Raw genomic sequence first — 26,639 nt, 5'->3', positions numbered from 1 at the left:
CCAGCCTTGGGCTTGGGACAACCCCAACCATCCCAGCTCCTTGCCTCGCTCCTCCTGACCTTCACACCCAGCTCCTGCTTCTGGTCCCATCCCAGCTGCCAGGCATGACCAGCCTCACGTCCATCCCGTCTGCCCCAGTGTCCCCATATTGGACAGTGTTCTCCTGGGCTGCCTGTCACTTTTCCTGTGGTGGCACTCAGGGGGGAAGGGGGAGCAGTGATGGCAGCTGCACGGGCTGTGCAGTGATGGGGCAGGGCTCTCCTGCCCGGGCTTACACATCCCGGAGGGAAAAACCCTCTTCTGGAGATGACTTCTTGGGTCAGGCACAGGGCTTGTCTGCAGTGGAGCCAGAGCTCCAGGTGCACACATGCCTCTACCCTGGAGAGGAGGTGGGTTTGCAGCTTTCCCATGGTTTAGCTGCTCAGAATTGACTTTTAGTTCTCCCTCACGGCTGACTGTGAGTAAATAGCACAAAATGTGTTAGCCCCGACCCCAAAGGGCAAGGCCAGGGATTTGTTGATAGGTACGACAGCCACAATGACAAACATGTTTGTGCGTCTGTCCAGAGAAAGTGGTCAGGCAGGACACCACCAGGCATGCGTCCCATCCAGCCCCCAGCAGTTACCTGGTGTTTTACATCTGTCAGGAGCCAGGCAGCTTCTTCCCCTTTTATCTTTCATCTGCCTCAATCCTAAAGTCTGTAATTCTATGGAATCTTGAGATTTTGGTTAAATCAGAAAGCACAGGCACAGTTTGCACGCGAGCCGAGGCAAGGAAGAGTTGCGACGGTGAAGATTGTTTTAGAGCATCAGATCTAAGTACATGGAAAAGCTGAGGAGCAAAAGGCTCTGTTGGACTTGTCAGACCCACAGTGAGTGCAAACAAAGGAGCGGTCTGGGCTGCCTGCCAGCATAAATTACCTGCACTACCTTTGGCTTGTCCCCTCAGCCACCTGGTGTCATTTTTCAGGCTTTCAGGAAGAGATCTTTGACATGTAGGGTGCTTCAAGTTAAAGTGACTCAAATCCTCTCTGTAGGGATTATTGAGAAACAGCAAACTACTGCAGCAAGGTAGTGCTTACCCCAGGGTTTCTTCACCGCCTTTCAAACCAAGATGACATATTTAGTCATGAGCTAAACACTGGTCAGTCCACTTGGTGTGACGGTAAGAAGTCTAGACCATCATGGGGTTCATCCCACGCTGCGGTAATGACAGATGTAGCTTTTCTTACCTGAAGTTCACTTTTATTTATACTTGTTATTTCTTTGGCTTTTATTATCCTTCAGTGCAGGTGGAAAAGACTATGTGAGGGTAAGCAAGAATTAGCAGTTCAACTAGACGATTGGTTTGCCATTGTGATTTGAGAGCATTCATAAAATCCCAGGGGATCTAGCTTCCCTCAGCATCAAGTGACTCATGAGCTGCTCCTGGCAAAAAGCGGGACTTTTGCATTGTCCGGTCTCAAAATTAAAATGCGATTTAAAAAAAAAATCATTTAGGTTACTGACCAGGCACGTCTTTCTGCTCCCAGCATTGTATGTCTTCCTTGCTTACTTCCAACACTTGCTACTCCTTCACTGCAAAAGACACTGTCAGTGGAGAGATTTTCTCACTATTTGTTCAAAATTCTCTAAGAAAGTGTCTTTTGTTTCCTATGTCCTGAGATTAAAATATCCTTTCTGTTAAAATCCAGTATTTTTTCCCCCAGCTGTGATAACTGAACAAGTTCAAAAGCAGTAGTGTTTTAACTGTTAGTATGATATAACATATGCTTTTGACTAGTGCTAAAGAATGGAACTGAGCACACACGGAGTAAAGAAATATAAAAAATAGCTTAATAATTTAATAGTTTAATAATTAAAATTATGGGAGAGAATTGTAACCATATCGGAAAAATATATTCAAACAGAACTAAGGTTCCTGTTGTTGCTAATAAAACTAAATATTTCTGCCCACTAAGAAGCATCACTAGTTATTATTCTCATTAGTTTTGCTCATATATATTCTGGATAGATCTGATCAAAATGTTTTGATGAAGCAGTTATCCACAGAAAAATACCGTACTGGGAAATATCCTACAGTAACTGTATTTCTTTGGATAAAATGCTTGATGATGAGAAGTGAATACTAAATCAGTGTTTTGATAATACTAAAATATTTCAACAGTATTGTCTTAATTTAGTTTGCCTTTTACTTCTGTAATATTGTTTTATATTATGTTAAATAAATTTAGAAATAAAGATGCATTTCAAAACTGGTTAAAAGTAATCAAAAGAGTAATATAATATTTTGACGGACTATAATGGATATTCTTTGGAGTTTGTATTTTACTGGAAATGTCAAAATTTTGACTTCTGTTTTTTGAACCAGAACAATTAATTCTCCTTTAAAAATATAAAAAAATGTATGGAATTAAAATTCACATTTCCATGTAGCTCAAGTTGAGGCTCCTGGTTCTGCAAGTTCTTTGCTCAGTGTGACCTAAAACTTACATGTCTGACAAACAACTTTTGTTAAAAAATATTCTTTGGTTTTGAAATTTTCTATTTCAAGTACCAGACTTTGATGTTCTAAAATACTGTTTCTTTCACATTCTCTGAATGCAGGTTTTGTTGCATCGCATGAGAGTCTTGCTAGTAGATGTAACATGACAGGCACAAGAATAATTTTTTCTGTCCGTGGAAGGCAGTTTTTGTTAGCTGTGTTCAGTATTTGATTCCTTTGTAAGAAAAGTGGGTTAATTTAAATCAGGCATATTTCCTGAAGTTCAAGATACTAAAATCAAACTACACTGCCATTGGGAAACACAAGAAATTCCCATGGTTTATCTCTCCTACTCTCTTTATATAATATTAATCTTTGTAAATATGTTTATGTAAAACGTAATACATTTTTTTGCATTTCTACGTAGATGAAAGCAGTATGCAAATCCCCAAAGATAATAGATAAAAATGATAAAATACATACAACATATAGAAATTTGAAAAAAAAGGTTCTGTGCTGACAAAAAAACCCAGGCTTTTTTTTAAAGTGGGGAAAGGTGTAATCATCCCATATTAGGAGCACAATAAAAAAACAGAAAACACCCATTGGTGCTGAATTAGTGGGACCATTTAAGTGTTTATTTTCCTTCCTCCAATAGACTGATCTGTTGATTGATGAACCCTGATTGTCTACATGGTGTTATTAAAGTAACTCTTATCTTTCTTTTCCCCTTGCCTCCTCATCAGGTCTTTTTAAAGATGATTGTTCGTGTACCCTGTAGCATTTAGACAGCAAGCAGGCAGCAAGTATCTCTCCTTTGATGTGAAAATGCTTTCTAGCTTTCAGACTGTTTGCAAAGTGTAGTAAGTGCTACTGCTTGGCAAGTGTTAAATACTCATGCTGCATCATGTGCCTGATTTTACTCCTTGTGAGGGGTCAGCATCCACTGCAGAACTCTGCAGAGTAGATTTCTGTAATTTCCGTCTTGCTTGCTTCTGTCCGTTGTGAAAGAGTAGATTTATCCTGCAACTGACTCCTCAGTTTTATAATTTTCTGTCTGAAGAAAGATTCAAAGGCTTGCTTTTCTGCTAAATACAATGCTGTCTTTCTTCTGGGCAACTTGACCATCAGTCTTTAATTCATAAGCCATTAAGCATTCATAAGCCCTTGGCTCTGTGTTCTAGGTTTGCAACAAGGGAAAGGAACGCTCTCCTCCTCTACAACGGGCGGTTTAACGAGAAGCACGACTTCATTGCCCTGGAGATCATTGAGGAGCAGATCCAGCTCACGTTCTCGGCAGGTGAGGTCTTGCTTAAGTCAAATGTTTCTCCTTGTGGTCAGGAGATCCTCTCAAGCTGTTTGGAAATGCATTTTAATGATTTTATATGGCTATTTGCTGCCTCATTAATTGAGTAACTGGCTGACATTGTACAGTGAACAACTGATGCCGAGTGTTGTAAAGTACTCCAGATTGTAGTGGTTTGTGGTGGTTACACTTGCAGTTGTAGGCAGGAGCTTGTCAACATATCAGTTATAAGAGGCAGAGTTTATGACTACTATAAAAGATTGGCACTAGCCTGAAAGTTGGCCTCCGAGCCAATGTTTGCTTAAATAAGACTTTATTTTATCACACTGTGATAAATGTTGTGTGTTTATGCATTTTTACTACACATCATTGAAACGAGGTGCATAAATGTTATCTAAAAATACATGCGAGCCGAAGGAAATGCTAGCAGACAAATGAGAAATGCCTGTGGTTCATTAGGGATTGGTGACGAGCAATGCTGTTGCTGTTGCTGGAATGCACTTTTGCACTATAGAAGCACCTGTTATTGGAAAAAGCCATAAACAAGAACAAATTTAGGAGAACTTGGCTGTCCGCTCATTGCTACGTGGGCTAGGAAACAAGAAACGGAGGCTTAGGGGTTTGCTTGCTTTCTGCACTAGGACAAAACCAGTGTCTTTTGGTGCTTCTGGGAGCAGAGAGAGGAGAAAGCTGACAAGCAGCGTGCTGGGCGGCATGTACCCCTGCCACTGTGGCCTTCTCCCAGGGCAGAGGTTTCCTCCAGAAAATCAGCCTTGGCAGTGGCAAAGCTCTTTCTGACAAAAGCGTGATCAGAACAAACCCTGACCATTCCAGCCTCAGCAGAGGGATGTTTCATGAGTTAAAAAAGCCCAAGTTTCATCCAAAAACTGATGCCTCGCTGTGCTAATTGCCATGAGGGGGTAGCAGGTGGAACTGTTAGCATGCAGCTATACAGCATGGTTGAAGCACATTGAACCACCAGGAATTACCTCTTGAACTTCAGCAGGCGTGCTGAGGCTCTTGGAGTCCCTCTTGGTTGACTGCTTACATTCCCGCTTCAGCCCCGGAGCAGGTTTGTGAGTTCAGTTGGAAAGCTTTGGTGACTTTACTACATCTCAGCAGAGCAGACAACCTGTAGTTGTCACAGGTTTAGGGGATGTTTTCCATGGGGACAGAAACAAATATCTGGGAAGCGCTGTTGTTTTGTAGGTCAAGTGGGGTTAAATGTAGGTCAAGTGAGATGTTTGTACCTCTGTACCTAACTCAGGAAATAATCCTGTTATTTCATGTTATCCGTATTCAAAATAGACATGCAGGCTTTAGTCAACTTTTATGTTTGTGAAAAGTGTGATGTTGCAAGCAGTAAAGCAGTAGATGCAGAGCCCACATCGGTGTTGCACTCATCGCCAGTGATGGTTGTTTCCCTCAGAGTCCATGATAAATTCTGTGTGACCCCATCAATTTACTAGCAATGCTCAAGTGCATATCTGGGCCCTTTGAGTTGAAGATATCCGGTTTCATTTCCCATTTATTACCTCAAACTTGTCCAAATTAGAATTTTAAGGCAGGTTTTTCAATGGATTAGTGTAATGAAATAACATGCTGCAGTCAGAGAGATGTGCTTTCTTCTGTAGCTCTGCTCCACCTGTCTAAACTTGAATCAAATTGCTTGGAAGGCACCCTGAGGATGAATGGGAAAAAAACCCCTAAATTCTGCTTGCACTTATGTGCATTTAAATGTGGAGGAACTACTTTAAAATACATGAAACTAAATTTAGATTTGCACTGCTGCACCTGAGAGCAGGTCTGGTCCTGTATATTACAAATGGTATTTTCTTTGGAGGAGAATGGTTAATGTTTTATAGTTTTAAGTGGCTTTTAATGAACAGTACAGGTTTTGGACATCTGATCTGACAGTGTTACCTGTTGCAACAACTTTTTCACAGAAAGCAAAGCAAAAGGATTGGGAGGCCAGTGATCTTCCTATTGCAGCAACTTGCTAGCTGAACAAAAAGCCCAGTTTTTGTCACAGACTTTTTATCACTAAATGGTAAAAAACATCACAGCAAGTTGTCAAACATGCTAACTGAAATCTGTATTGTTTAAAAAACAGAATTATATAGGATGGGAATTAACAAGGAATAGTACTTCACACAGGGTAAAGTAGTTGTGGCAAATAGAGAGCTGAAAGTACTTTTTAAGCTCAACAATACTAAGAACTTTGTTAGCTTATGGGAGGGAGTTATTTTTCCTGTGGTTTATTACGTAGAATTTTCCAGCTGTTAAAAAAAAAAAAAACACCACCAGAGAAAAAGAAAGAAAAAAAAAAAAAGAAGTTGAAACCTAGCAATCTCTTCTCTGTGCCAGGCCTTTTATGTACTTTCAACATGAACATTTATTTTGCTGCTACCTTGGAACAGATATGCCTGGTTACTGAGCTGGTTCTGCTGACTCAGACCTGGCTTGAAAGCTTCAGATTTCCAATTGCAATGGCAAGGACTTGCTTTCAAATTTAAATACTGAAAGACTGCCAATAATTTCGTTGATTACTGGTAAAATTTTGCTGGTACCAAGTTTACCATGGATTTTGTACTACAGTACTTTCGGATTTCAATTTCTCAGCTCTGGCGAGGAGTAGGCTTCCCTTCCCTGACAAAATATCCCAGCACGATACTCATCATATTAAAAAACCCTCAAAGTGCTGGTTTTGGCAGAAATGCAGAAAAATGCATGTACATTTTTTTTCCTCAGTTGACCACTTCAGCAATAGCTGTATCTACCCAATGCATCTGCTACCACAATAAGCAGAAGCATAATAAAAAATAACATAACTTACCCAAATGTGTCAGAAGCTATTTTTGTATTTGTGTACCAAAATAATTCCATGAAACTGGGGATATTTACTGTCTCACAGGATGAAAACCCAAATTCCTCCATGATTAAGTAAGACGGCTGCATCCTGTGCCCAATGAGGGTCTTTCTGTGTTTCAGTTTAGTGCAGTGCAGGCTTTGCAGTGATGTTGACTTATTTTTTTCCTTTCTGCCTGCCCTTGCAGGGGAGACAACCACTATGGTGGCACCGTTCGTGCCTGGAGGGGTCAGCGATGGGCAGTGGCACTCAGTCCAGGTGCAGTACTACAATAAGGTAAGACTAACTGTGTTGGTGATAACCCTGTTATATGTAGAGTAATAGAGGTGTGGGTCATCTGGCTCTGACCTGATGTATGCAGATGACCTAAATTTTATTTATTTAACCAGACACATTGCTACAGCTCTGCACAAATGGTACTGGTCTTTGCTTACCTTGCTGGGACAAAAATTCCAACTCAGGTCTCTGAGTTTTGCCTCAGAAAGGCAAAGTCAGGCCTAGTATGTCCTTCTCAGAAGGGAAACCTTCAGGTACTTGGAATAATTTTAGTTTTCAGTTCTTTAAACCATCACAAGTGTCAGTCTATCTAAAACAGATGATTTGGTGATTTGGATCTTTTTGAAGAATTGTGCAGTGCAGGAACCTTCAGTGTAGTAAGTACAAACCACTAGTGTAGAATTTTCTGAAGCAAGGTAAAACTATTTTCTTCTGTAAAATGACAAGTTTAGCTACTACAAGCTTCTCTGGTTCGGAAAGTTTGGTTATTAAATGGTTGACATGTTTCAGTAATCAAGGACTATCTCACTAAACTATTTCTTTTGTCTGCTATATAAAAAGGTATGCAAAAGAAATGCAAAAACTCTTGTTGCATGCAGTTTATGGCACTCTGGGGCGGGCTCCGGCATCGCTGTCCCACAGCTGCACCCTTGGTAGTTGTCAAAAACGGGTTCACTTTGACAGAAGCAAAGGCAGGGGCTTTGCACAAACCAACCATTTTGTGATGAACCAAAAAGCAAGCTTTTAGGGTGTATAGTGTCATTGTTTACAGACAGATGTCAGAGCTCTTCTATAATCTATAACAAAAAATTCGAGAATTCGTTTAGTTACTGAGAAGCGTTGCTTTTAAGTCTGACATGATAGCATTATGGGGATCACGTAAGGAAAGAGAGGAGCATTGTTGTCTATTAAAAAGGAAACAGGATACTGGTGTAGGAAGCTGAATGAAAGATGAAGGATTAATATGATCAGCAAGTTCTGTATTTCCCAGTGCTGCATCCTTTCATCACAGTTTGTGTGGCAGTTTGAATGGGAGGATTAAAAAATTTTCTGTGGACTCCTAGATAGAGTCACCTAGCCTAAGGATATTTTATTGACAAAATAAAAACATCTTTTATTCGTTATTTTATATTAAAATAATTAAAACTTGTTTTAGAAGTTTTATACTTAATATACTCTCTACTGTCCACCACACACAGAAGTAGAAGCGAAACTTGGTGTGTTGCCGTGCATGCATCTGTGGACACTGTGAGGCTTTTCCTTACAAACTGCAACACACCATGTTTCCATGGTCTGCATATTTCTTAGTGAATCGCTTCAGCAGAGTAAACAGCACTTGCTGAAGCAACAGAGGGTCACTCCTGCTTTCGAGCTCCTTGGTGGATGAGTACAGGAGGGCACAGCTGCAGGGACAGCCGCTGGAGCAGCTCGCTGAAGGGCTGCCAAGCAGATAAGGGGCCCAAGCAGTCCCAGGACTCTCTTTAAAAGGGAAAGAGATCTGACACTGATGTTAAAAATAAACCTCTGCTTCATTTTCAGGGCTTGCTGCTGTTCCAGCAGACTGGTAGGTGAGCCATGTTAGCAGCTGTTGTTTTCCTATCGCTAACATGTGCGCCTTGTCATCAATTTCTTCTTTTGCCCCAGTTTTTTGAAGAGGAATGAGCCAGTCCCCGCTGCATGGGAGGGAGTTCAGGGCAGAGAGGGAGAGCAGAGGGCCCACGCCAGGAAACACCATTGACTTCACTGCCTTCGTCACTCACATGACATAAAAGTGATGAAAAGCAGGGTCACTGTGTAGAGAGCAGCACTGTGCCCTTTGCTGTCCATGTTAGAGACTGAGGTCATCACCTTCTCCTTAGTAGTATTTATTCCAGAATGGTTAAACTTGGTCTGGGAGAGGGGACCTCATAATATTGAGTAAACAGCACAAGTAGAATATGCTGTCCTATGTGTATTTAGCGTGCTCTTAGGACTTTCCAGCATGTCTGAGAACCACATAGGTTGCACCAGCTCTCCGGTGGTACAAGAAGAGTAGTACCCAGAGGCAGTCTGCTGGCCTGCCTGCTGGGCTGCTTGCTGTGCCCTGCAGCAGGGTTAAGCCTTCGCCTCGGCTGGTTTTTGTTTGGAAAGTAGTTCCTTTGCTACTTCATGTTTTAACAAAGCTGGAAGTAAAGTTCCTACGAGGCAGTTGAAAAGACAGAGACAATTTAGGGATTTGAGTTGTGCCAAGATAGGTGGGATGCTGTGTCTAAACTTGATGCAGCTAGGACATGCTTGAATAACAGAGCACCCAAAACTCATGAGTTTGCTTAAATTTTGTACTCATGTTATTTTGCAAGTACTGCATCCTTCCACTCTTTCTGAAATTTTACCACAGTGTCAGGTCCTCATCCCATCACTACTCAGCCCCTTTTCTTTGCTCAGACATGCTGCAGCCTTCCTGAGCAGGCACAGCTCCCCTGAGCTGTCTCCCTCCTCCCTGCTTCCAGCTCATGTTTGCTCCACACCTCCAGCCCCTTCTGGACTCCCCTCCCTCCTCTCTGCCTCCAGCTCACTCTGGCATTTTGTGGCAGCACCCCATCCCTGGGGGCAGCTGCAGGGGCTACCTCCACCAGCATCCCTACAGGGGCTCCTTGCCCCTTCTTCTGTTCTGTTTTTTGCCTGGATCTAGTCTTTGCTCCTCTTGAGACATCTCTTCCCAGTGTTGCCCATGGGAAATGCATAAACCATCACCCCACATACCCGTAGAGATCCATTTTATTCATTGTCTGTCTCACATTAAAAAGCCCTTAAAGAGGTATATAAATACCTGTTCTTTTTTATCCGTCACTCATGTTGCTTTTCATCTCCCTCCATCTGCCTTTTGCTCCATCAGCAGGTTTTCTTTATTTAATAAATATGATTGCCTTTGCCTATCTGTTCATCTGTCCCTTCCTGTGTCACTTCTGTGCTTTTTTTGCACAGCAAAATGCAGTCATTCTGAACTTTTCTTATTATTCACACTCCTACAGCTGAGTGCTGTCAGGCTGCTCGTCCTGCTGCTGGGGTCACTACAGCTGTGTCTGTCCTCTTCCTGCCCACCACTGTGTCTTTGGGCAGTGACAGGCTTCTTCAAGCTGGACCCTTTTTTCTTGCCTTTAAAAATCTAAGATATGTTGTGGTGCCATTGAAAGAAACAGCAATCCGAAAATCTGCTGTTGTGCTCACAGCAAATGTTTGGGGTCAGGTACACTCTTAGATTCATCCTTCTTTCCCAGTTGCTTTTTTTGTTAAGCTTCTTTAAAGTATCTTTTTAAAAACTAAGCTAGAAACTGTTCAGTTTAATTCCTCCTTTCCACATTAGTACAGCATCTAGCAAGAAAAAAAAAATGGTTCGGTCTTCTTTGGGGCTTTCAGATAATGCTGTAATTTACACAGAGTATTAGATTTCATCATAGCTGAAGTTAATTTTTCATCTTTATTTTTTGAGGAGAATAACTGACTGGCTTTGATACATAATCTGAATCACTTCAGTCCAAAGCACATTTTCATAGATGAGTTTTCACAACTCTGAAAACTGTCCCTGCAATCTGAGTTGGTCATGGTCGAATAAGAGCACAGGTTGAGTGGTTTTTGGCACCTGTAGCTCTGTGGCTGATATGTGGCGGAGTATCACTGGCATTTGGACTCCAGGGCTGGGTGACTTGGATGGGGGAGGCAACTGGTGGGAAACTTCTGCAGCAGCTATTTTCTTAATGTAGCACACAGTTCTGTGGCATCCTGGTGATGCTGCCACCCTGCACAAAATTGGTTTGGTAATAATGATAATGAAATAAGAAGTAAGTGTAGAAGTGACTCCTGTAAATTATTTTCTGTACTCAGCTTAGAAGTGATGTGCTTGGTAATATATATCTTTAGTGTTGTTGAAAAATGTTGCTTTATAATTAACTCTGTATCATGAGGGCCCGCTGCCACTTGGAGATAGACACTGGAGCCTCGACTGGTAAGAGGTGAGTCCAGAGCTGGCTTTGGGCCACCATGTTTGCAGAAAAGCATGAGACCAGTTCTCCACCAGCTTAAGTATTTGATGCTTTCTTAGAAATCCTGGCATGTGCAGGCACTGTGTAAAATGTTACAGTAATGAAACAGATTGTATCAGAGGAGGAAGGGAAGCAATGTCATTTCATTTACCATGTAGTGATGGAAATGGATGCTTCCTCCCCTGGTAACAGCTGACACACTTGATTTCAGTGGAAGTGCCTAAAGGAAGCACGTGGATTGTACTGAGGTTGTACTAAGGAAGTGTTGGCTCTGTATTTCATTTCTGAAAAAGAAAACACCAAGGGGAAGGAATTAGTAGCTATAAGAGAACTAGAAGTGTTTTATAACCATTCTCTAGTTTCAGTTATATATTAAGTCTTGTCAGCTACCCAGTAGCAAGGTATCAGTTTACCTGTTAGTAGTGTTACTTGCCATTATAGATGTTTGCTGACAGCAGGGGGAAGGCAAGGAGGAAAGCTACTCACTGACTCTGTTAGCTTAAACACCTTACCTTCTGGGATCCTTGCAGCCATTAAAGTCAGTGGGAGGTATTAAATTAAAGGTGTGACCTGCTTTATCAAGAGTTATATATATTGAATAAGAAATTTAGAAGAAATGGGATTTTTTTTTTTATATTCTTTTGGAAGAGAAGGTGGGAGAAGGGGGAAGATTTCAGCCTGGCAAGTAAAACTGGTAAAAAATAGCAGAAACGACCTGCTGATTGTTCAGAGGATAGCTGGTGTGAGGGGCAGCAGCAGTGTGAGCCTTGGTGATGGTGCTTGCTTTCCATGTGATGAGAGTGCAGTCAGCCTCTGAGTTTGGTCCTTATCCTTTGGCTTTCCTGCACCTGCCAGCATGAGTGACGGTAGTAGGTTAAGCCAGGCTGGTATTTGTTTGGAATAGGAGCAGAAACCACCAGGATGTTTGATGGTAGCGATGCTCGGTATCAGTGATATCGCATGAACTATCTGGCATTCATTGCACATACAGGTTCATGTATGATTATAGGCATTGCCTGAGACAGGAGATTTTAATGAGCCCAGTAGTGGGTGGTGTTTTTAATTAAGTGAAACCTTCAAGCCACTCTCCCAAACTTCTGATAGAAATGCAATTTTGTTCAGAATTTGAGATATACCATCAAATTTATGTTAATGTTTTACCTGACTCATTACCTCAGGGTAGAATGCATCATTTGGCACAAGATAAAAATGTTTTGCGCATGGACATGTTCCTTTAATTATAGAGGGCATGTACATGTATATTTATATACTGTGTATCTTATGTGTTACTTATACATATGTGACATCAAAGTTGCTTAAGGATGTTACTGTTCTGTAGGCAGAAGCTCCTTCTGCATCTGTTTAAGCGAGCACAGACAATTTTACCTAAATGACAGAAAATCTGAGATCAGAAGCGTGTTAACACCGAGTGTCTGATGTGCAGTAGAGTAATTGTGGGGGATGGGATGAACAAATCCCTGAATGAGTCACAGAATGACTCACAAAAGTAATGGCTGTAAGACTGGGCAGCGTGTGTGCATGGGATCCTCCTCCGTGGTCAGGAAGTGTCAAATGATGGGTACCTCGAAGAGTGCCTCCACTACTGGTCACTTGAGCCTGCAGGCTCCTAGGATGAGATATTCAGGACAAACATTACCCTTTCTCCATAACTGAGCTAGTGTTTCTTCTCATATTTGATAATCCACAGTAAGCTGCCGTTCTTTCACTCCTTCCTTGCATGTCTTTAGACTGAAGAGTACCGTGGCAGTTGTTTCAGATGCTTGATTATCTTGGGAGTAGCCCACCCTTTCACAGTGGTACAGTTAGCAGAGACCTGATGCCTTCCATCCCTGTCAGCTTCTCACCCAGCAGAGCCCAGACCTGCGTTTAGCCTGAAGACAGCTGCTGGAGAAAACAGGCAAATTTCTTCAGTTAGAGATAAACTTAAAAGAAATGAGGGCTGCTTAGGGCTGATCTTCAGTGTGTTGTGAATTCAAAGCACAGGAGGTGCATTGCTCTAAATCAGACTCACATATGCTTTCAAAAATCTCCTGCCTGTGGTAAGTGATGGTTTCTCTTGAGTTGACTGGCCTTTATCTGGGGCAAGCTGGAGCTTGAGTATCACTGAAGCTAATGCTGTAGAAATTTAGCTCTCAGCCCACTCACACACTAGAATTTGCCAGTACCTTTCCTTCCCAGGGAGGATCTATCCTTCCCCTATTGGCTGAAAACCATTTCCAGATGCCAAAACACCCTCTGTTTCAGTGCCAAGTCCTGCACTGTAACTGATTTTCTGTACCTTGGGTGCGTGCTGCAGCTCTCCCCTTGTGGTTGCTCTGCTGGTAGGTGAGTGGGTGGAAAGGCAGCTTTCTCCTTTGCCCGTGGGTTCCTTGGCCAAAGCTGATACCAAAGGGTTATTTAACTGTGCCCGTACAGCTGTGCTACAGCACCAGCAGAGCTTACCAGTGGAGTCTGCATCCACAAATCCTCCATACTGTGGATCGCTAGTAGTGCCTCACAGCTGATGCTGGGAGTTAGCATACATCTGGCTAAAACCAACCAGCTCCGTCTCTGGGGAGATCTCAGTGAGCTCCATTTGCTCATTGTGATCTGAGTGGCAGCTCTCCAGTGCTGCTGGGCAGAGCTTGTGCGCCCGGCTGGGCTCTGATCAGGGCTGGGGGCAGCTGAGGGTCTTGACGATGATGTGGATTCGGGACTGCTGCCAGCTTAGGTGGACTTGGGATGAAGCTGCTTGCAACAAAGGAACAGATCCCATCTACACCTGCTCAGGACTCAGGGCTTGAAGTGGAAGGGGGGACAGGGTCATGGAGGAAAAGACAGGAAGAAAAAAGCAGCCCAGGCCATGTCAGGGCTTCATTTGCTGCTGTACCTGTAGTTAAGTCAGGCAATATGTTGGTCAGAAAGAGGAGTGTCATATGGGAGCTCTGTGAAATAGATGTCTGAAGAGGCATAGATTGAAAATATACCTATTGGATGATAGTCCTTGTTAATGCTCCTACTGTTAAAATAAAATGAAAAGCATCTGCAGGTCTGTTCCAAACCACCTGCCTTCACTCCATGCACGCTCTCCATCTCCGTGTGCATTTTTTGTCATGTCCAACTGTACTGATTTTGGCTGGGATAGCGTTAATTTTCTTCATAGTAGCTGATATGGTGCTATGTTTTGGATTTCTGACCAAAACAGTATTGATAACACAGGGATGTTTTAGCTAATGCTAAGCAGTGCTTACACAGAGTCAAGGCCTTTTCTGCTCCTCAGACTGGTGTAGGCTGGGGGTGCACAAAAAGCTGTGAGGGGACACAGCCAGGACAGCTGACCCCAACTGACCAGAGGGGTATCCCATACCATTTGACCATATCAGCAGTAAAAGCTGTGGGGCAGAAGGAGGAAGGGGGGATGCTTGGAGTTATGGCATTTGTCTTCCCAAGTCACCATTATGTGTGATGGAGCCCTGCTTTCCTGGAGATAGCTAAACACCTGCCTGCCAATGGGAAATGGTGAATGAATTCCTTATTTTGCTTTGTCTGCATGTGCAGCTTTCTCTTTGCCTATTAAGCTGTCTTTATCTCAACTCACAAGTTTTCTCCCTTTCACCCTTCTAATTCTTTCCCCCGTCCTGCTGTGGGAGGAGTGAGCAAGCAGCTGAGTTGGGCTTAGCTGCTTGTCGGGGTTAAACCATGACACTAAGCAAGAAATAAGAAGCACTTTAAAATAAGCTGGGTGTTCAGCAACTTCAGGATAAAGGCTTTCCATAATGGACAGGAGCAAAGACCTTGAGATAAAAATTGCAACATTTACCTGGCCAACTTGGAGATGTAAAGGGAAGGTTGTTGGATTTGGGTTTTTTCGGGGGGCAGGTGTCTCTATTCTAAATCAGACAGAAAAATCAATCCAATTTCTTTGCTCGAAAGACTTTTCTGCACAGGTGCCTTCCAAATCCAATGGCAGCTTCTGGTCTAACAAAAGGAAAAAAGGGTGGGTAAATGTACAGCCATGACAGAAAACCCAGTGAACCCATTTTGCTCCCAAGGGAGATGTGACCGGGAAAGCAGCAGTCTCACGGGGCTGCTGCAGAGGTGATGGGAACAGGGAGTGAGCAATGCCCACCAGGGCCCACCAGCAGATGCGGAGGGGCAGTTGCACACGGCAGCAAGGATGGTATGAATTTACCTTAGATGCATCATGATGTGTCTTGCTGGAGCGTGCCTTGCTCATACAGAGCATCTGCTTCAGCTGACTGCATGACTAGCGTAAGCTCTTGGGTTCAGTCCTGTACAACTACTGCGTTTTCTCATGCTCTTACACACATTATGCCTGCCACTCAGCAGCAGAATTCTCTTTGGGATTACCTTTATAACAAATCTGTAACGTTCGTCACTACCTTTGTTTCACTAGAGCCTCTGTTTTGATTTTGGGAGCCTTGTCGTGCAGCTGTCCAGCAGTGGCCGGAGGCAGAGCACTGCTGAAGGAATTGAGGATGCGTACACAAAACTTCCCTTTTAAAAACTATGTCCCACCCCTGCTTTCCCACCCGAGAGTCAGCTCATCCACATTTCATCCAGCCACCAGTCACTGTAGGGGGGACATAGCCGTACACCGAAAGTCAAGACCTACATGGCTGTGCGCTGGTGTGCTCACGGGCACCTGGAAGCTCAGCGGCCACTTGCATTCCCCTGTTCTGGGCAGGCAAGACCTGCCCTTTAATCCAAACTCCTTGCATAAGTACAAGTCACACAGACAGTTGCAAGCAGTGGGAGTGGTGCTGGTCGGTGCTGGAGAGGTTAATGCAGCACCTTGTTTTGAATAGGGTGGGTTGCAATACAGCAGCCTCTGATGGTCTGCTGTGGAGACAAGCAGAAGCCCTGCTGGCTACAGCACACATACCCCTATGCCAGGTGCCTATGGAGCTGACAGTTTATCTCGTTTCCTTCTGAAAACACAGACCCTCTCTGATGATGGCAAATTCACCTGTTATGGAAATATAGTTTTTATCCAGGACCAATAATTGACTTTGCCATAGGGGATAAAAAAGGCAGATATCAACATTTTAGTGAAACTCAAGGTTGTGATAGCTGTGCCAAAAGACATTGATGACAGTGGTTACTGCTTTCTTTCCTACAAAAGGAACTAATTGTTGTTAGAAGTTCTGGGTTCACAGCACCCCGTCATCCTAGGACTAACAGGCAAATGGGAGCATCACGCAGCAGCTCAGCACTGGCTTCCCTGTGCCACCCCGCTGTCTCATCGCCCCTTGGGCGTGAGGCTCCCATTCCAGCAGGAAAGCCTTGTTTGCTCAGCTCCCGGTCTCCCTGCCAAGCCTGCCAATGAGGCTGCCAGCGCAGCGGGTGATTTGTGAGGCAGGCACATGCCTGCAGCTGAATGCCAGCTCCTTGGAGAAAAGCCACATAGCTGCCACCAGCTAGGCATAACTTCTAGTCATTGGACCCAAGGTGAAAGAGTTAGCCCTGAAAGTATCCAGGACACCATCCAGTATCACTTACTTCTTAATCTGAATGGTCAGGAGAAGTGGTTGGCAATTAAATTCTTAGATAGGTATTAGGTATTACACCCTGTGCTGGGGAGCACCTCTCGCACTGGGGCATGGTTGCCCCAGCCGAGTGCTGTAATTTTGTAATGTGGTTGGAAAAGACAGACCCCAACAAAAGTCAAATCACTGGAAATGCAATTAGTCATAAAGGCTGAGTATGACTTGTTCAGATGTCTGTCACTGGTGACATCTGAGCAGATGTAATTGTGATCTGAGGGAGAATTTCTGAAGTTAATCCTCCCAGTGGTTTCCAGACTAATTTGTTAAGGGATTGAGGGAGATTTTCTAAACAAACAATGCCGTTGTTGAAGATTATGATAATGCCACTGTTGATCAGATGTGAGCCCCACCAGAGTTTGGATTTTGTTGGATCAGATTGACTTGCTGTATTTACAGCATCCGTGATCAACACAGGCCCACTTCAGCATTATTTGGCATTGTCTGGTAAAGAAAAATGCAGACCATTAATTGTGATGTTACGCAAATATCTTAGGGGAGCAGGGTTCTGTAAATATGGAAAATGTCATTCAGTTAGGAACAACCAACTTCTCTGGGCATATTTTTCCAGGAAGAGATACAATTTTGTGGATCTGAATTTCCAAACCTAAATAATAATATCTCTAAGAATTGCCAATAGAGCTTTTAAAGGCTATCTCAAGTGCGCAAGGCAGAAAGCGTGCTAAAATTTAGTGTTTCCCGTTAAAACAAATCATGTATTCTTACTTCATATTTAGCCACATTTCTAACTTCATCATTTCCTTATCACTCATCTCATTGTGAACATTGTGAAATAGCAGAAGGTAATGCAGGGTTGCGGAGGTCAGTGGTGGCACAGCGAGGAGGAGGCAGTGGGTAGTGCTAGCTTTCAGCAGAGCACCGGTAGTATACTTCACCAGATCATCGGTTTGGGCTGGATACCCTTCCTTCTACAGCATTTTCGTGGGATCAAAAGTTCTGCCATAGCTTAAGCACAGGAAAGCTTGCAAGACACCAAAAATGCAGGGAGCGTAACCGCAGTGAACTCATTAGCTCTAGAAGGACTTTTCTGTGGTTACCTGCATAAGTGCAGGGCCGCTTCTTCACACGGAAAGTTGCCAGGGTTTTTTCAGTTGTACAAGGAAGAAAAGCAGTTCAGGTGGAAAAGTCACTTTGTTTGCTAGCCACAATCAAAAATTTTAACCAGTATTCTGAGGGACTTGCATGTTGCGTTTCCTTGTCACCTCAAGAGGTGGAGGGATTTTTCCTGGATTAGCAATGTTGTTAGCCAGGTGCAGGTTATGATAATCTTTTCACAACTTTATTACAAGAACAAAAGTTACTGTATTAGCAGTTTGTTGTGCTTTTTGGTGGGCAGGCTTGTACATTTGTGAAGCATGTGGTAGGTAGTGCTGGAGGCACACGTACGACATGAGGGTGTGAGGACTTTGTAGCTATGCATCTGTGTTATTTATCTATACTTCGTATTTTTGGTGCTAGTGGGCATGGCTATTTAAAAAAACTAGCAATTAAAATGACAAGCAGCTAAAGAAAGGGAAAGAAATCAGGTTTTCCATTGCTGAATGCATGCCAGCACTTCACATTTAAAGTTCAAAATGTTGTTTTAGTCAAACACATAAAATATGTTCCTCATGTCTGAGTGCAAAACATGTCATTTCCTACATGCTCAGAACTCTTGTGGCAACTTAAAATGCCATGAGAAAAGGTAATCTCTGCAAAAATAGTTCAGTTTATGAGTCATTTCCTGGCATTCTGGCTGAAGATTCAGAGACTCCCATCCATGCTGAGGCCAATTTCATCCTCTTCCAGCCAAATACAGAGGGTCATCAATGAAAGTCCTAGTCTAGATAAGACCATAGGTTTGATATGTAGAAATTGAAGCTTGACAAATTCTGCTTAGAAATAATACACAGTACCATTAATAGTGAAGGTGTATGATCTGCATGATAATCTGCCCACAGTTCTGAGGGTCTTGCAGTCCTTTGAAATCTTTCAATCAAGTCACTATTTCCTGTTCTAAAGGAAAACTTTAACTTGGGTACAAGCCATGTTATTGAGACAGGACTCACTGTGTGATGTTCTGTGGTTGTATAAGGCAAAAGGCTGAGTAGATGCTAACATGAGTCCCTTCCATCCATAAAACGTGGCGGAATCCTGTGAAAACCCATCTCGAGCTCCAGCCTGCAGTATTGCAGGTGGGAAGACAAGAGCCAGGAGGACAGGAGAAGTGTTGCCGTGCTTTTCTTATGCTCTTCCAATGGCATCTGCTGCTCCCTCAGTGGGACTTTGGTTGAGCCATTGGCAACCGTTTACATTCCTAAAATCTCCTGAAAAGCGCTGAAGGGCTGCCTGGCTAATATTTGCTTTTTCTTGCTCCTGCTTGGATGTGGTTGCAGAGCCCTTGCAGGTGTTAGTGGGTCTAAAGGGGGGCAACTGATCTGCCCTTGCAGAACAGGCACGTGAGTCTGGACTTTGAAAGCCCCTCCCTGCAATTTCACCAGTATTTATTCATGCAGATTTCAATTAGTAGTAATTGCTTTTGTTGATTTTGGGGGGGGGGGGGGGGGTCTGGTAGAGGGTAAGTGCGAAGTGATTGATATCTGGGAAAGGAAATGAGGATTTGGCGGTGGAGCAACATTCCATTGTCTTGACACAAAATAACAAATAACTGGCCTCTAAATCTGTGTCTCAGGAAATGAAAGTGTAAAGCAGTGAAAGTCATTTGGAGGTCATTGAGATGCAAAGTGTGACCGGCTCCCCAGCCCTGAGTTGCTCTTGCTCAGCTCTCCGTGACAGCTTTGAGAAGTCTTTTGGGTGGCTTGGGAAGAGGAGGGCGAGTGCATACCCAGTGCCTGGCTCTTTCTGTCCCCTACCTGCTTTAGGAAGTGTTGTTCTCACAGAGTTTGCAAACCCCACCTGAAAATACCCATTGTTATGCCGGTTATTTTTTATGCAAATGCATACAGTAATTTTTTCAGAAACCATCCCCAGAGGTTTTGATCTGCAGGTGACAGCAGGGACAATCTCATGTCAAAACTAACCCAAGCCCTTGCTCTTCTGGAAGCCTCATCCTTGGCAAGGCTGCTCAGCACTTAGTCCTCTTGCTCCTCGCAGGTTTTAAAAGGCTTGACTTGTGTGCCCAGTTACAGCACTGCCACTTCTAAGTCTGTGCCCACCCCACACCTGAGCTGAGTCTCAGCCGCATGGCTTTCCTCATGGCATGGGGCTCTCAGATCACCCTGGAGAACCTGGCACCCAGCAGTGCTCCCTGAGCCCAGGTTTGCTCAACTCATTTGAACACTTCCGTGCCACAAAACTGCTCAGAGGTTTAATGGCACCTCCAAAAACAGTGATTTTCAGCTCCTCCTGAAGGCTGAGGAGATGCAAGGGACCTCCATGAGAGCCGGCAGAGTCTGAACGGGCCGTTTGCTCACCATAAGGCCTTGAGGACAGTGCTTGAAGGCGGTGATGTGCAGCCCAGCCTGGCGAGGGCTTCTGCAAAGCCAGCGCAGTCATTGAAATGGCACCTCAGGAATTTGGTATGAGTTCTTTGAAGTGCACTGTTATCTCAATTTAATCACACAGTAAATCTACAGTAGCTTGATGATTTGCAGTAACTTTTCAGGTATTTTGTATCTGTCTGTGTAGTGAGGGGAAACAGTGCTTTGCAATTACCTGGCCGTGCAGGGGTCTGTGTGTACCAGGAGACCCTCACAAAGATGAAGCCATGGGGGGTGGGGGGGTGTAGCCTGTAGAGCAGTGTGGGATTCCTGGATTTTAAAGACTCGGTTGTGTCCCCAACACCCACACCAAGCAGCAGTTTTCTTGGCAGGGTGTCACTAGGGATGAGTCCAAGGAGAAGGAGTTAGTTGCTGTGAGTGTCACGTTGTGCTATTTCTAGGTATTTCTTGGATTCTGACAGCAATAACATTCACATCCTGGATGCAAAATGAAGTCATAAAACAGACCAGTTTTATATAAAGCTGAAAATATTTGAGAGTGGTACTTTGGCAGGTAGATAGGGACAAATGGCAAAGAGGGAAGGGTTTGCTGAACTGGGAGATGGGAACATATGAAGGAGAACAGGGATGCTCTTCCAGCATCTTTCTTCATGTGCTCTCCTCTCCCAGTTCTCCAAGGGTGCTGGAAGATCATCCCTGTTAGTGGAAAGGAGGGAGGCAGCAAAACAGTCAGAAAAAGGGTTCAGAGGGCAGGGGAGGACCAGGGAGAAGGTGCAACAGCCACAGGGGCAGATCAGAGGGGAGGAGAGCGCTGCAGATGGCAGCTGAGGGGATCCACAGCAGCAGAGCACCATGGTGAGTGGTGTCTCCCATGCAGAAAGCTGGATGTTGTCTTGAGCAGCAGGCATGGTCTCTCGGCCTCCAAAACAGGTTCTCCTTGCTGTGTCATAGATTCAGCGTCAAAGAACCGAGAAGCATCTGGAAATAAAAATGTGAGGATAAAATTTCCGTTGCAGGCATTCTTCCCATCAGTACTACAGCAGCCTTTGCCAAAATCAGTCAAATCCAAGAATATTCCCTTTGCAGGAACTGGTATTTGTGAAGATGCAGGTCATGTTCTGTGAAGGGAAGCAGCACGTCTGGGTGCTGTGGATGTGTAACCATGGCTGTTCACAGCCTTGCTGTGGTATTGCCACACGGTGGGACAGGAGGGCTGCTCCCTGTCTCTGTCCTACCACCGTAAGAGCAGCAGCAATTCGGGCAGCACCATTTATGTGTGCCAGGTCTCATAGCTGTGCCAAAAACCTCCTGCTTTGAGTATCAAAGTTTAGCCTCTGCATGCGGCTGTAAAGGAGATAATAAATCAGGCTGGTAAAACTTGCTTGATTTTGTGGCCCAGCCTGGATCCTGAGGATCAGTGTTTCAGGGAATTAGTCTAGGAAAAGGAACTGGTCTGGTGGCTTTTCAGGATTTGCATTTTTGACTCACCGATGGGAAGCTTTTGGGTTTTCTTTTTCACTGTCATGGGCTCTCATGTTTCTGTACAGACTGGAGCCAAGTTTGTGTAGAGAAATTCCATTAAAATATTCAGGGAATAAAGGGCATACATACATCAAAGGGGTAAGGGGTTTATGTGAAATGATTTGTCCTGCTTTTCCCTGGTGACTAATCAGGATGTATAAAAGATTCTCAGTACTTCACACCGCCTTATTTTAAAGGTGCTCTGGAAAACTGTTGGGGGAAACCTTAAAAAGCAGAGATTAACGTTAATGGTTTCTCTAATCTGGTCTAATTTGGAGTTTCCCAGTTGATCAGAATGATCTGCAAGTCCATGCCAGGGCACTAAGCTTCTCTGGCATTTCCTAGTCTCTCCCCCTGGGATTGCAAGTATCGTGCTTTCCTCGTTTGTTTTTTCCTGTTTATTTATTTATTTTCCTTGCAGGGGGGCGGGCTCCGGCCGCTTGCCCAGGGAGATTGTCGCCACCGCGGGCCCTTAATGAGCTTTTTGACCACTGAAGCAGCACAGCATCGCCTGGGAATCGGGTGGCGGGGGGGCTTCTCCCCTCACGGCGTCAGATAGCAGAGCAGAGGCCGGCGGGTTAATGAAGGAGCCGGGGTGGCTGGCAGGCTGCCTAATGAGCAGCAGGGAACTGGTGAGGGGGGACCCAGGCGGCGGCCAGAGCCCCAGCAGCAGCCTCCAGTGGGAGCCAATGCCAGTTGCTCCATTTTTTTTTTTTTTTCCATTATTACTGTAGCTGGAAGCCTTAGAGCCCCAAAGGGTATGAATATGAATATGAACATGAGGCGTTTTCCACCCAGCGCTTTTGGGGGCGGTGGGGGCTGAACCAGTGCTTTAACAATACAGGGGAGTGCTTTTTTTTGTATTAAAAATAACTAGGAAACAGATTCTTTTTAACCTTTAACCGCTCCAAACAGTCAGTAAATCATTAGCTACTGATTAACAAAAACAGAAGGGTAACTTATTGTCCAGTAAGCAAACTCTTGGAAGCACTGAAAGGCTGGCACTGACTTCAGGATGGCTTTTTACACATTTGCACTTATTAAAAAGACAGACAAGCCAAGCTCTGCATATTAAGCTATGCCATACAAAGCATTTTGCTAAAAGATCAACTTTCTACAATAGATGCATTTTTAAATGTGTACAGTGATCTGAGCAAATGCAGCGTTTATGATCTGCAGTGTTGTATCTGTCCCCTGAGAAAACAGGTCTCCTCGTGCCAAACGTAGCGAGGTAGGTTGTGACTCATCTGCAAGGGTTCCCAGTTTGTGTTCTCAAAGTCTTGGCCATATTTAGAGTCTGCTGCTGAACCGTCTCCTCAGCTCCTTCAAAAGACTCAATGGGGTGGCTAAAGCAGGCGGAAGCCCTCGTGGCTGGGGTTCCGGCTGGAGAGCACAGCTTTCAGTTTGAGTTCAGGGAATATCCATCATGTTGGAACACTCTCCCCTGACCAGTCAGAACCACTCTCCCTTTCCATCTGTGCAAATAGTCAAGTGACAATTTTTTATCTAAGAATGGAAGTTGGAAAAAGGTGTTTCTGGTGGAGGAGATGTTTGTGGGGCCTTTCAAAAAGGCTTATTATCTTGCAGATTAACTAGTAAAAGGGTGAGTCCAGGAATCTTGAGTGTCACCGCTGCTGCTGGTTGACTAAATAAACATTTGCACTTTGTAGTATTCCTGTTACATGTACAGCATCTAGTCTGATTTATTGCAAAATAAGTCTACAGAATATTGGAATATTTCCTTAAACCTCTCTAACAATTTTGCATCGTGGCTTTTGAAAACAATAGTATCTATAATGTAAAAATGTAACGGTTAAGTATTTAAAACAAGGCTTCCATTGTCTGCTAATCCATGTGTCTCTTCTGTTCACACTGCATCGTTACACCATCTGTGTCTTTAATAAGTAACTGTGTGGGCTCTCGCAGTTTAAATATTTACTTTAAAATAATAGAGGAACCAAATGAAACTGAGATACATGCGAATATCCACGTCTGATGTTTTTAAGTGGAATGGAAGTACATTTGTGCAGTAGATTCACAAACAGATGTGTGTTGATGACCTTCTGTCCTCTGTCTGGTCTCCATTTTTAAAACACGTTCACAGATTAAGCTTCTCAGGGTTTTACATACACCTGGGATAATCTACATGTATTTCTTTCGGTTCCTTGCTCCGGACTTGTGTTTCACGAAAATCAGATTTGGCATTGCTAGTAAAACACCCTCACGGTGGCGTTCTCTCCCTGCAGCCTGAGAAAGTCACTGCAGGTGGCCAAAGGGAGTTACTAGAACCTTTGCAGTTTGAGAAGGTCACTCCTGCAGGTCACTACTGAGGACAGTAGCTGAGTCACACTGTTAACTCTGCAATGGTCAGAAAGGGATCTGCAGTTTTCAAAAGACAGCCTTGGGAGGCTCATTCCTACAATCGCAGTCTGCCTGTGACTGTGTCTGGGCAAGGGAGAATGTCATGGGTTACAGGGCTAGACATGAGACTTGAAAATGGCCACCCATAGATCAGAACCACTAATCTCCATCATGAAAGCCCAGTGAGGCAAAGTTCAGTTTAATGACATTCTGTACAATTTTAGGAACCAATTGCCATTATTTGAGGAACCTAGGCGTGGTTCATCTTGTTTTACAGTTAGCGAGGAAGGCAGGTGGTTCTGCTCTCATGTGTGGATCCTGAGTCAGGGATGGTTCTTTGACTTCTCCAAGTGACTCTGCCATTATAATGAGAAAACATAAGGGTCAGTACAACAAACACATGTACTTTAATACAGAGTGCACAGAATGTTTGAAGAATCACTCACTGTGTGGTGGTGATAATACACTGCGACACTCAGGACTGCTTTTCCGCTCCCCACCCCCCCCTTTTATTTTTTTTTTTTTTTTTTGAGTCCAGGAGGAATCCACATCTTTCATAGTTTAAGAGAGACCAAGTTCTCTCTCTGGTGCTGTTAGGTACCTCTTCTTGTTACTCACTTTTACAGCATGTGGTCTTTGAAATTTGAATCCAAATCCCTTTCTGGACAAGCGCTTAAGTAAAAAGGCAGCCTTTAGAGTTAGGCAGCACAAGGTAAATTTTCAGCCCCGTGAACAGGAACTCAGTTACGTGACTTGCATTAGCATTAATGGGTGGTCATGCTGGTAAATTCGTGTACACCACATTGCACATTTATTAATGAGTGCAGAATTGGCACAGCTAATGAAACTTGCCTTTCAGGTAGCATGGTGTTTCAAGAGATGAGTCTGACAGGCAGAAAGGACTGCTGAGTACCCAGATGAAAGTCTGGCTTTTCACTCCTTGAACATACTTCCAGAAAATAATAGTGTGAGTTAATGCTGGTTAGTGTTAGCTGTTCCTGCTGTTAGGGGTAAGTCTTACGCTATTGAGGATTCCATTGAAGCAAAGAACATGCTGTAAATGTAAATGTATGTGATATCATTTAGTGTTGGCCATTTGCTTTCTTGTGTATTTTCCAAGTACTAGTTACTGTTATTTATCTTCTTCCAAATGTAGGCCAGTCCTCTGCTAACACCAGCTTCTATAATCACAGACAAATTAAGTTCTTTTTGTAACTTTTGCCCGTGCTGCTTTCCCAAAGGTGATCCCTGCTATGGCTGAGCATCACCTGGTGATTTCCAGACTACGTTACTCATGGGCATCTTATACTCCATGTTCTTATAGTGTGTCTGTTGCAGTGACAGCATCTTCTCATTTCCAAACCCCTTCCCCAGCTTATACTTTGCTAGGCTAAATAGGCCAAGCCTGCTTTGTCTGTTTGATAAGGTAGGCTTTCCATTGCCCTGGCTGTGATTCTGTGCATCTGTTCTACTTGGAAGTTATTTTTCATAAATTAAATCAAAATTGCCCACCATATTCTAGCCTGTTCAGTGTCATAAAATTTCCCTCATGCCCATCTTCACAACAGCCCACTGTCGTATTGCCTTTTTTACCTTTTAGTAACACCATGGTTCATAATTGTTTTATAGTCAGTTAATAGGGTGTGTGGGCGTGTTTCTCCTTTTTCATCATGCGTAGCTGATGGTCTCTGGGCCTGCAACAGGAATTCTTGTCATTAGATCCCAAGTTTCATGTTGTGTGATTAATTCTCTTTCTAGTACTCAGCTATTCAAAGTGATTCTTTTTTTATAATTCATGATGCTCTAAATATCCTTTGCATCAGCAGTGAACTATATTTAGTATTAATCAACATATTAAATTAATAAAATCAGTTTCATTATTAAATTCTGAAGGAAATCCTAACTTGGGCTCCCTCTGTTCCAGTCTTTTATTAAATTCACATTATTTCTGTTATAAAGCATTCTCCATGCTAGGTGCTGAGAAGATGAGTAGTGTAGTACTTGCCACATATAAAAGAAAAAAGAGTCCAGGTCACATTAAATCACTCAGAAAATCTCTTTCCTTTCCCAGCAACATATTCTTCCATTTTGGGAAAAGCCTGTTCTGTCAAATGAGCCTTTTAACATGGTCAGAAAATCACTATGTATTTGAACTAAGTATGATTTGAACTGCCAATAGGTCTCTTTTCATTCGCCAGAATATTCTGTTTCTTCCTCCTCGGCTTATGGTTCTGTGTGGTCATCAGAGCCAAAGAGGTGCCAGAGAACTGCACTGCAATGAAAATCAACATCTAGAGAAACACTTTGCAGTTTCTATGTTAAATAAAAGTTGAAAAAAAATCACTTTGCTGCTGCAGCTAGCTGACTGTGAAGGAGCAGCTGCAAGCTGCTGAGTTTCATCAGATTGCAAACTTGATTAACATTGGGCAGATCCCCCCTGCTGTGAGAATAAATACCCCGCCTTTGTCAAGGCTCCCATGTAAGAAACAATAGGTTATTTCAGTTGAGCACAAGAACATAAATGTTAATCGAGCCATGCCTCCAAATGAATAGAAGTAGCACCCAGAATGTAAACATTTTAATTTTGGAAGGGAAGGTCTGCTTGTTGGTTGGTTAATTTTCTATGTATTTTTTCATTTACTTTGAAAAGCTGCTCACTAATATTGCTGTCATTGCATGCAATAGCATTTTCAGCACTGGAAATATGTATGTTTCCTGTCTTTCCAGGCTACGTAGTGGCAAAGTCCAGGGAGTACTGGAAAAAAAAAAAAATCT

The 26,639-nt window shown here is 43.5% G+C and overlaps 1 protein-coding gene across 6 annotated transcripts in view; it reads left to right on the top strand.

Annotated features, from left to right (window-relative positions):
* The window catches only part of CELSR1 (cadherin EGF LAG seven-pass G-type receptor 1), a 176,637-nt gene that overhangs the window by 92,767 nt on the left and 57,231 nt on the right, over positions 1-26,639 (top strand). For all 6 annotated transcript variants that reach the window (XM_056339969.1, XM_056339968.1, XM_056339967.1 and 3 more), the window contains exons 4-5: positions 3,669-3,784; positions 6,847-6,935. In XM_056339969.1, coding sequence (XP_056195944.1) covers positions 3,669-3,784; positions 6,847-6,935 — 205 coding nt within the window. The remainder of the gene's footprint in view (positions 1-3,668; positions 3,785-6,846; positions 6,936-26,639) is intronic.

This window comes from Falco biarmicus, chromosome 5 (genome assembly GCF_023638135.1).
Source record: "Falco biarmicus isolate bFalBia1 chromosome 5, bFalBia1.pri, whole genome shotgun sequence".
Taxonomy (NCBI): domain Eukaryota; kingdom Metazoa; phylum Chordata; class Aves; order Falconiformes; family Falconidae; genus Falco; species Falco biarmicus.
This window is presented reverse-complemented; position numbering and strand designations above follow the sequence as displayed.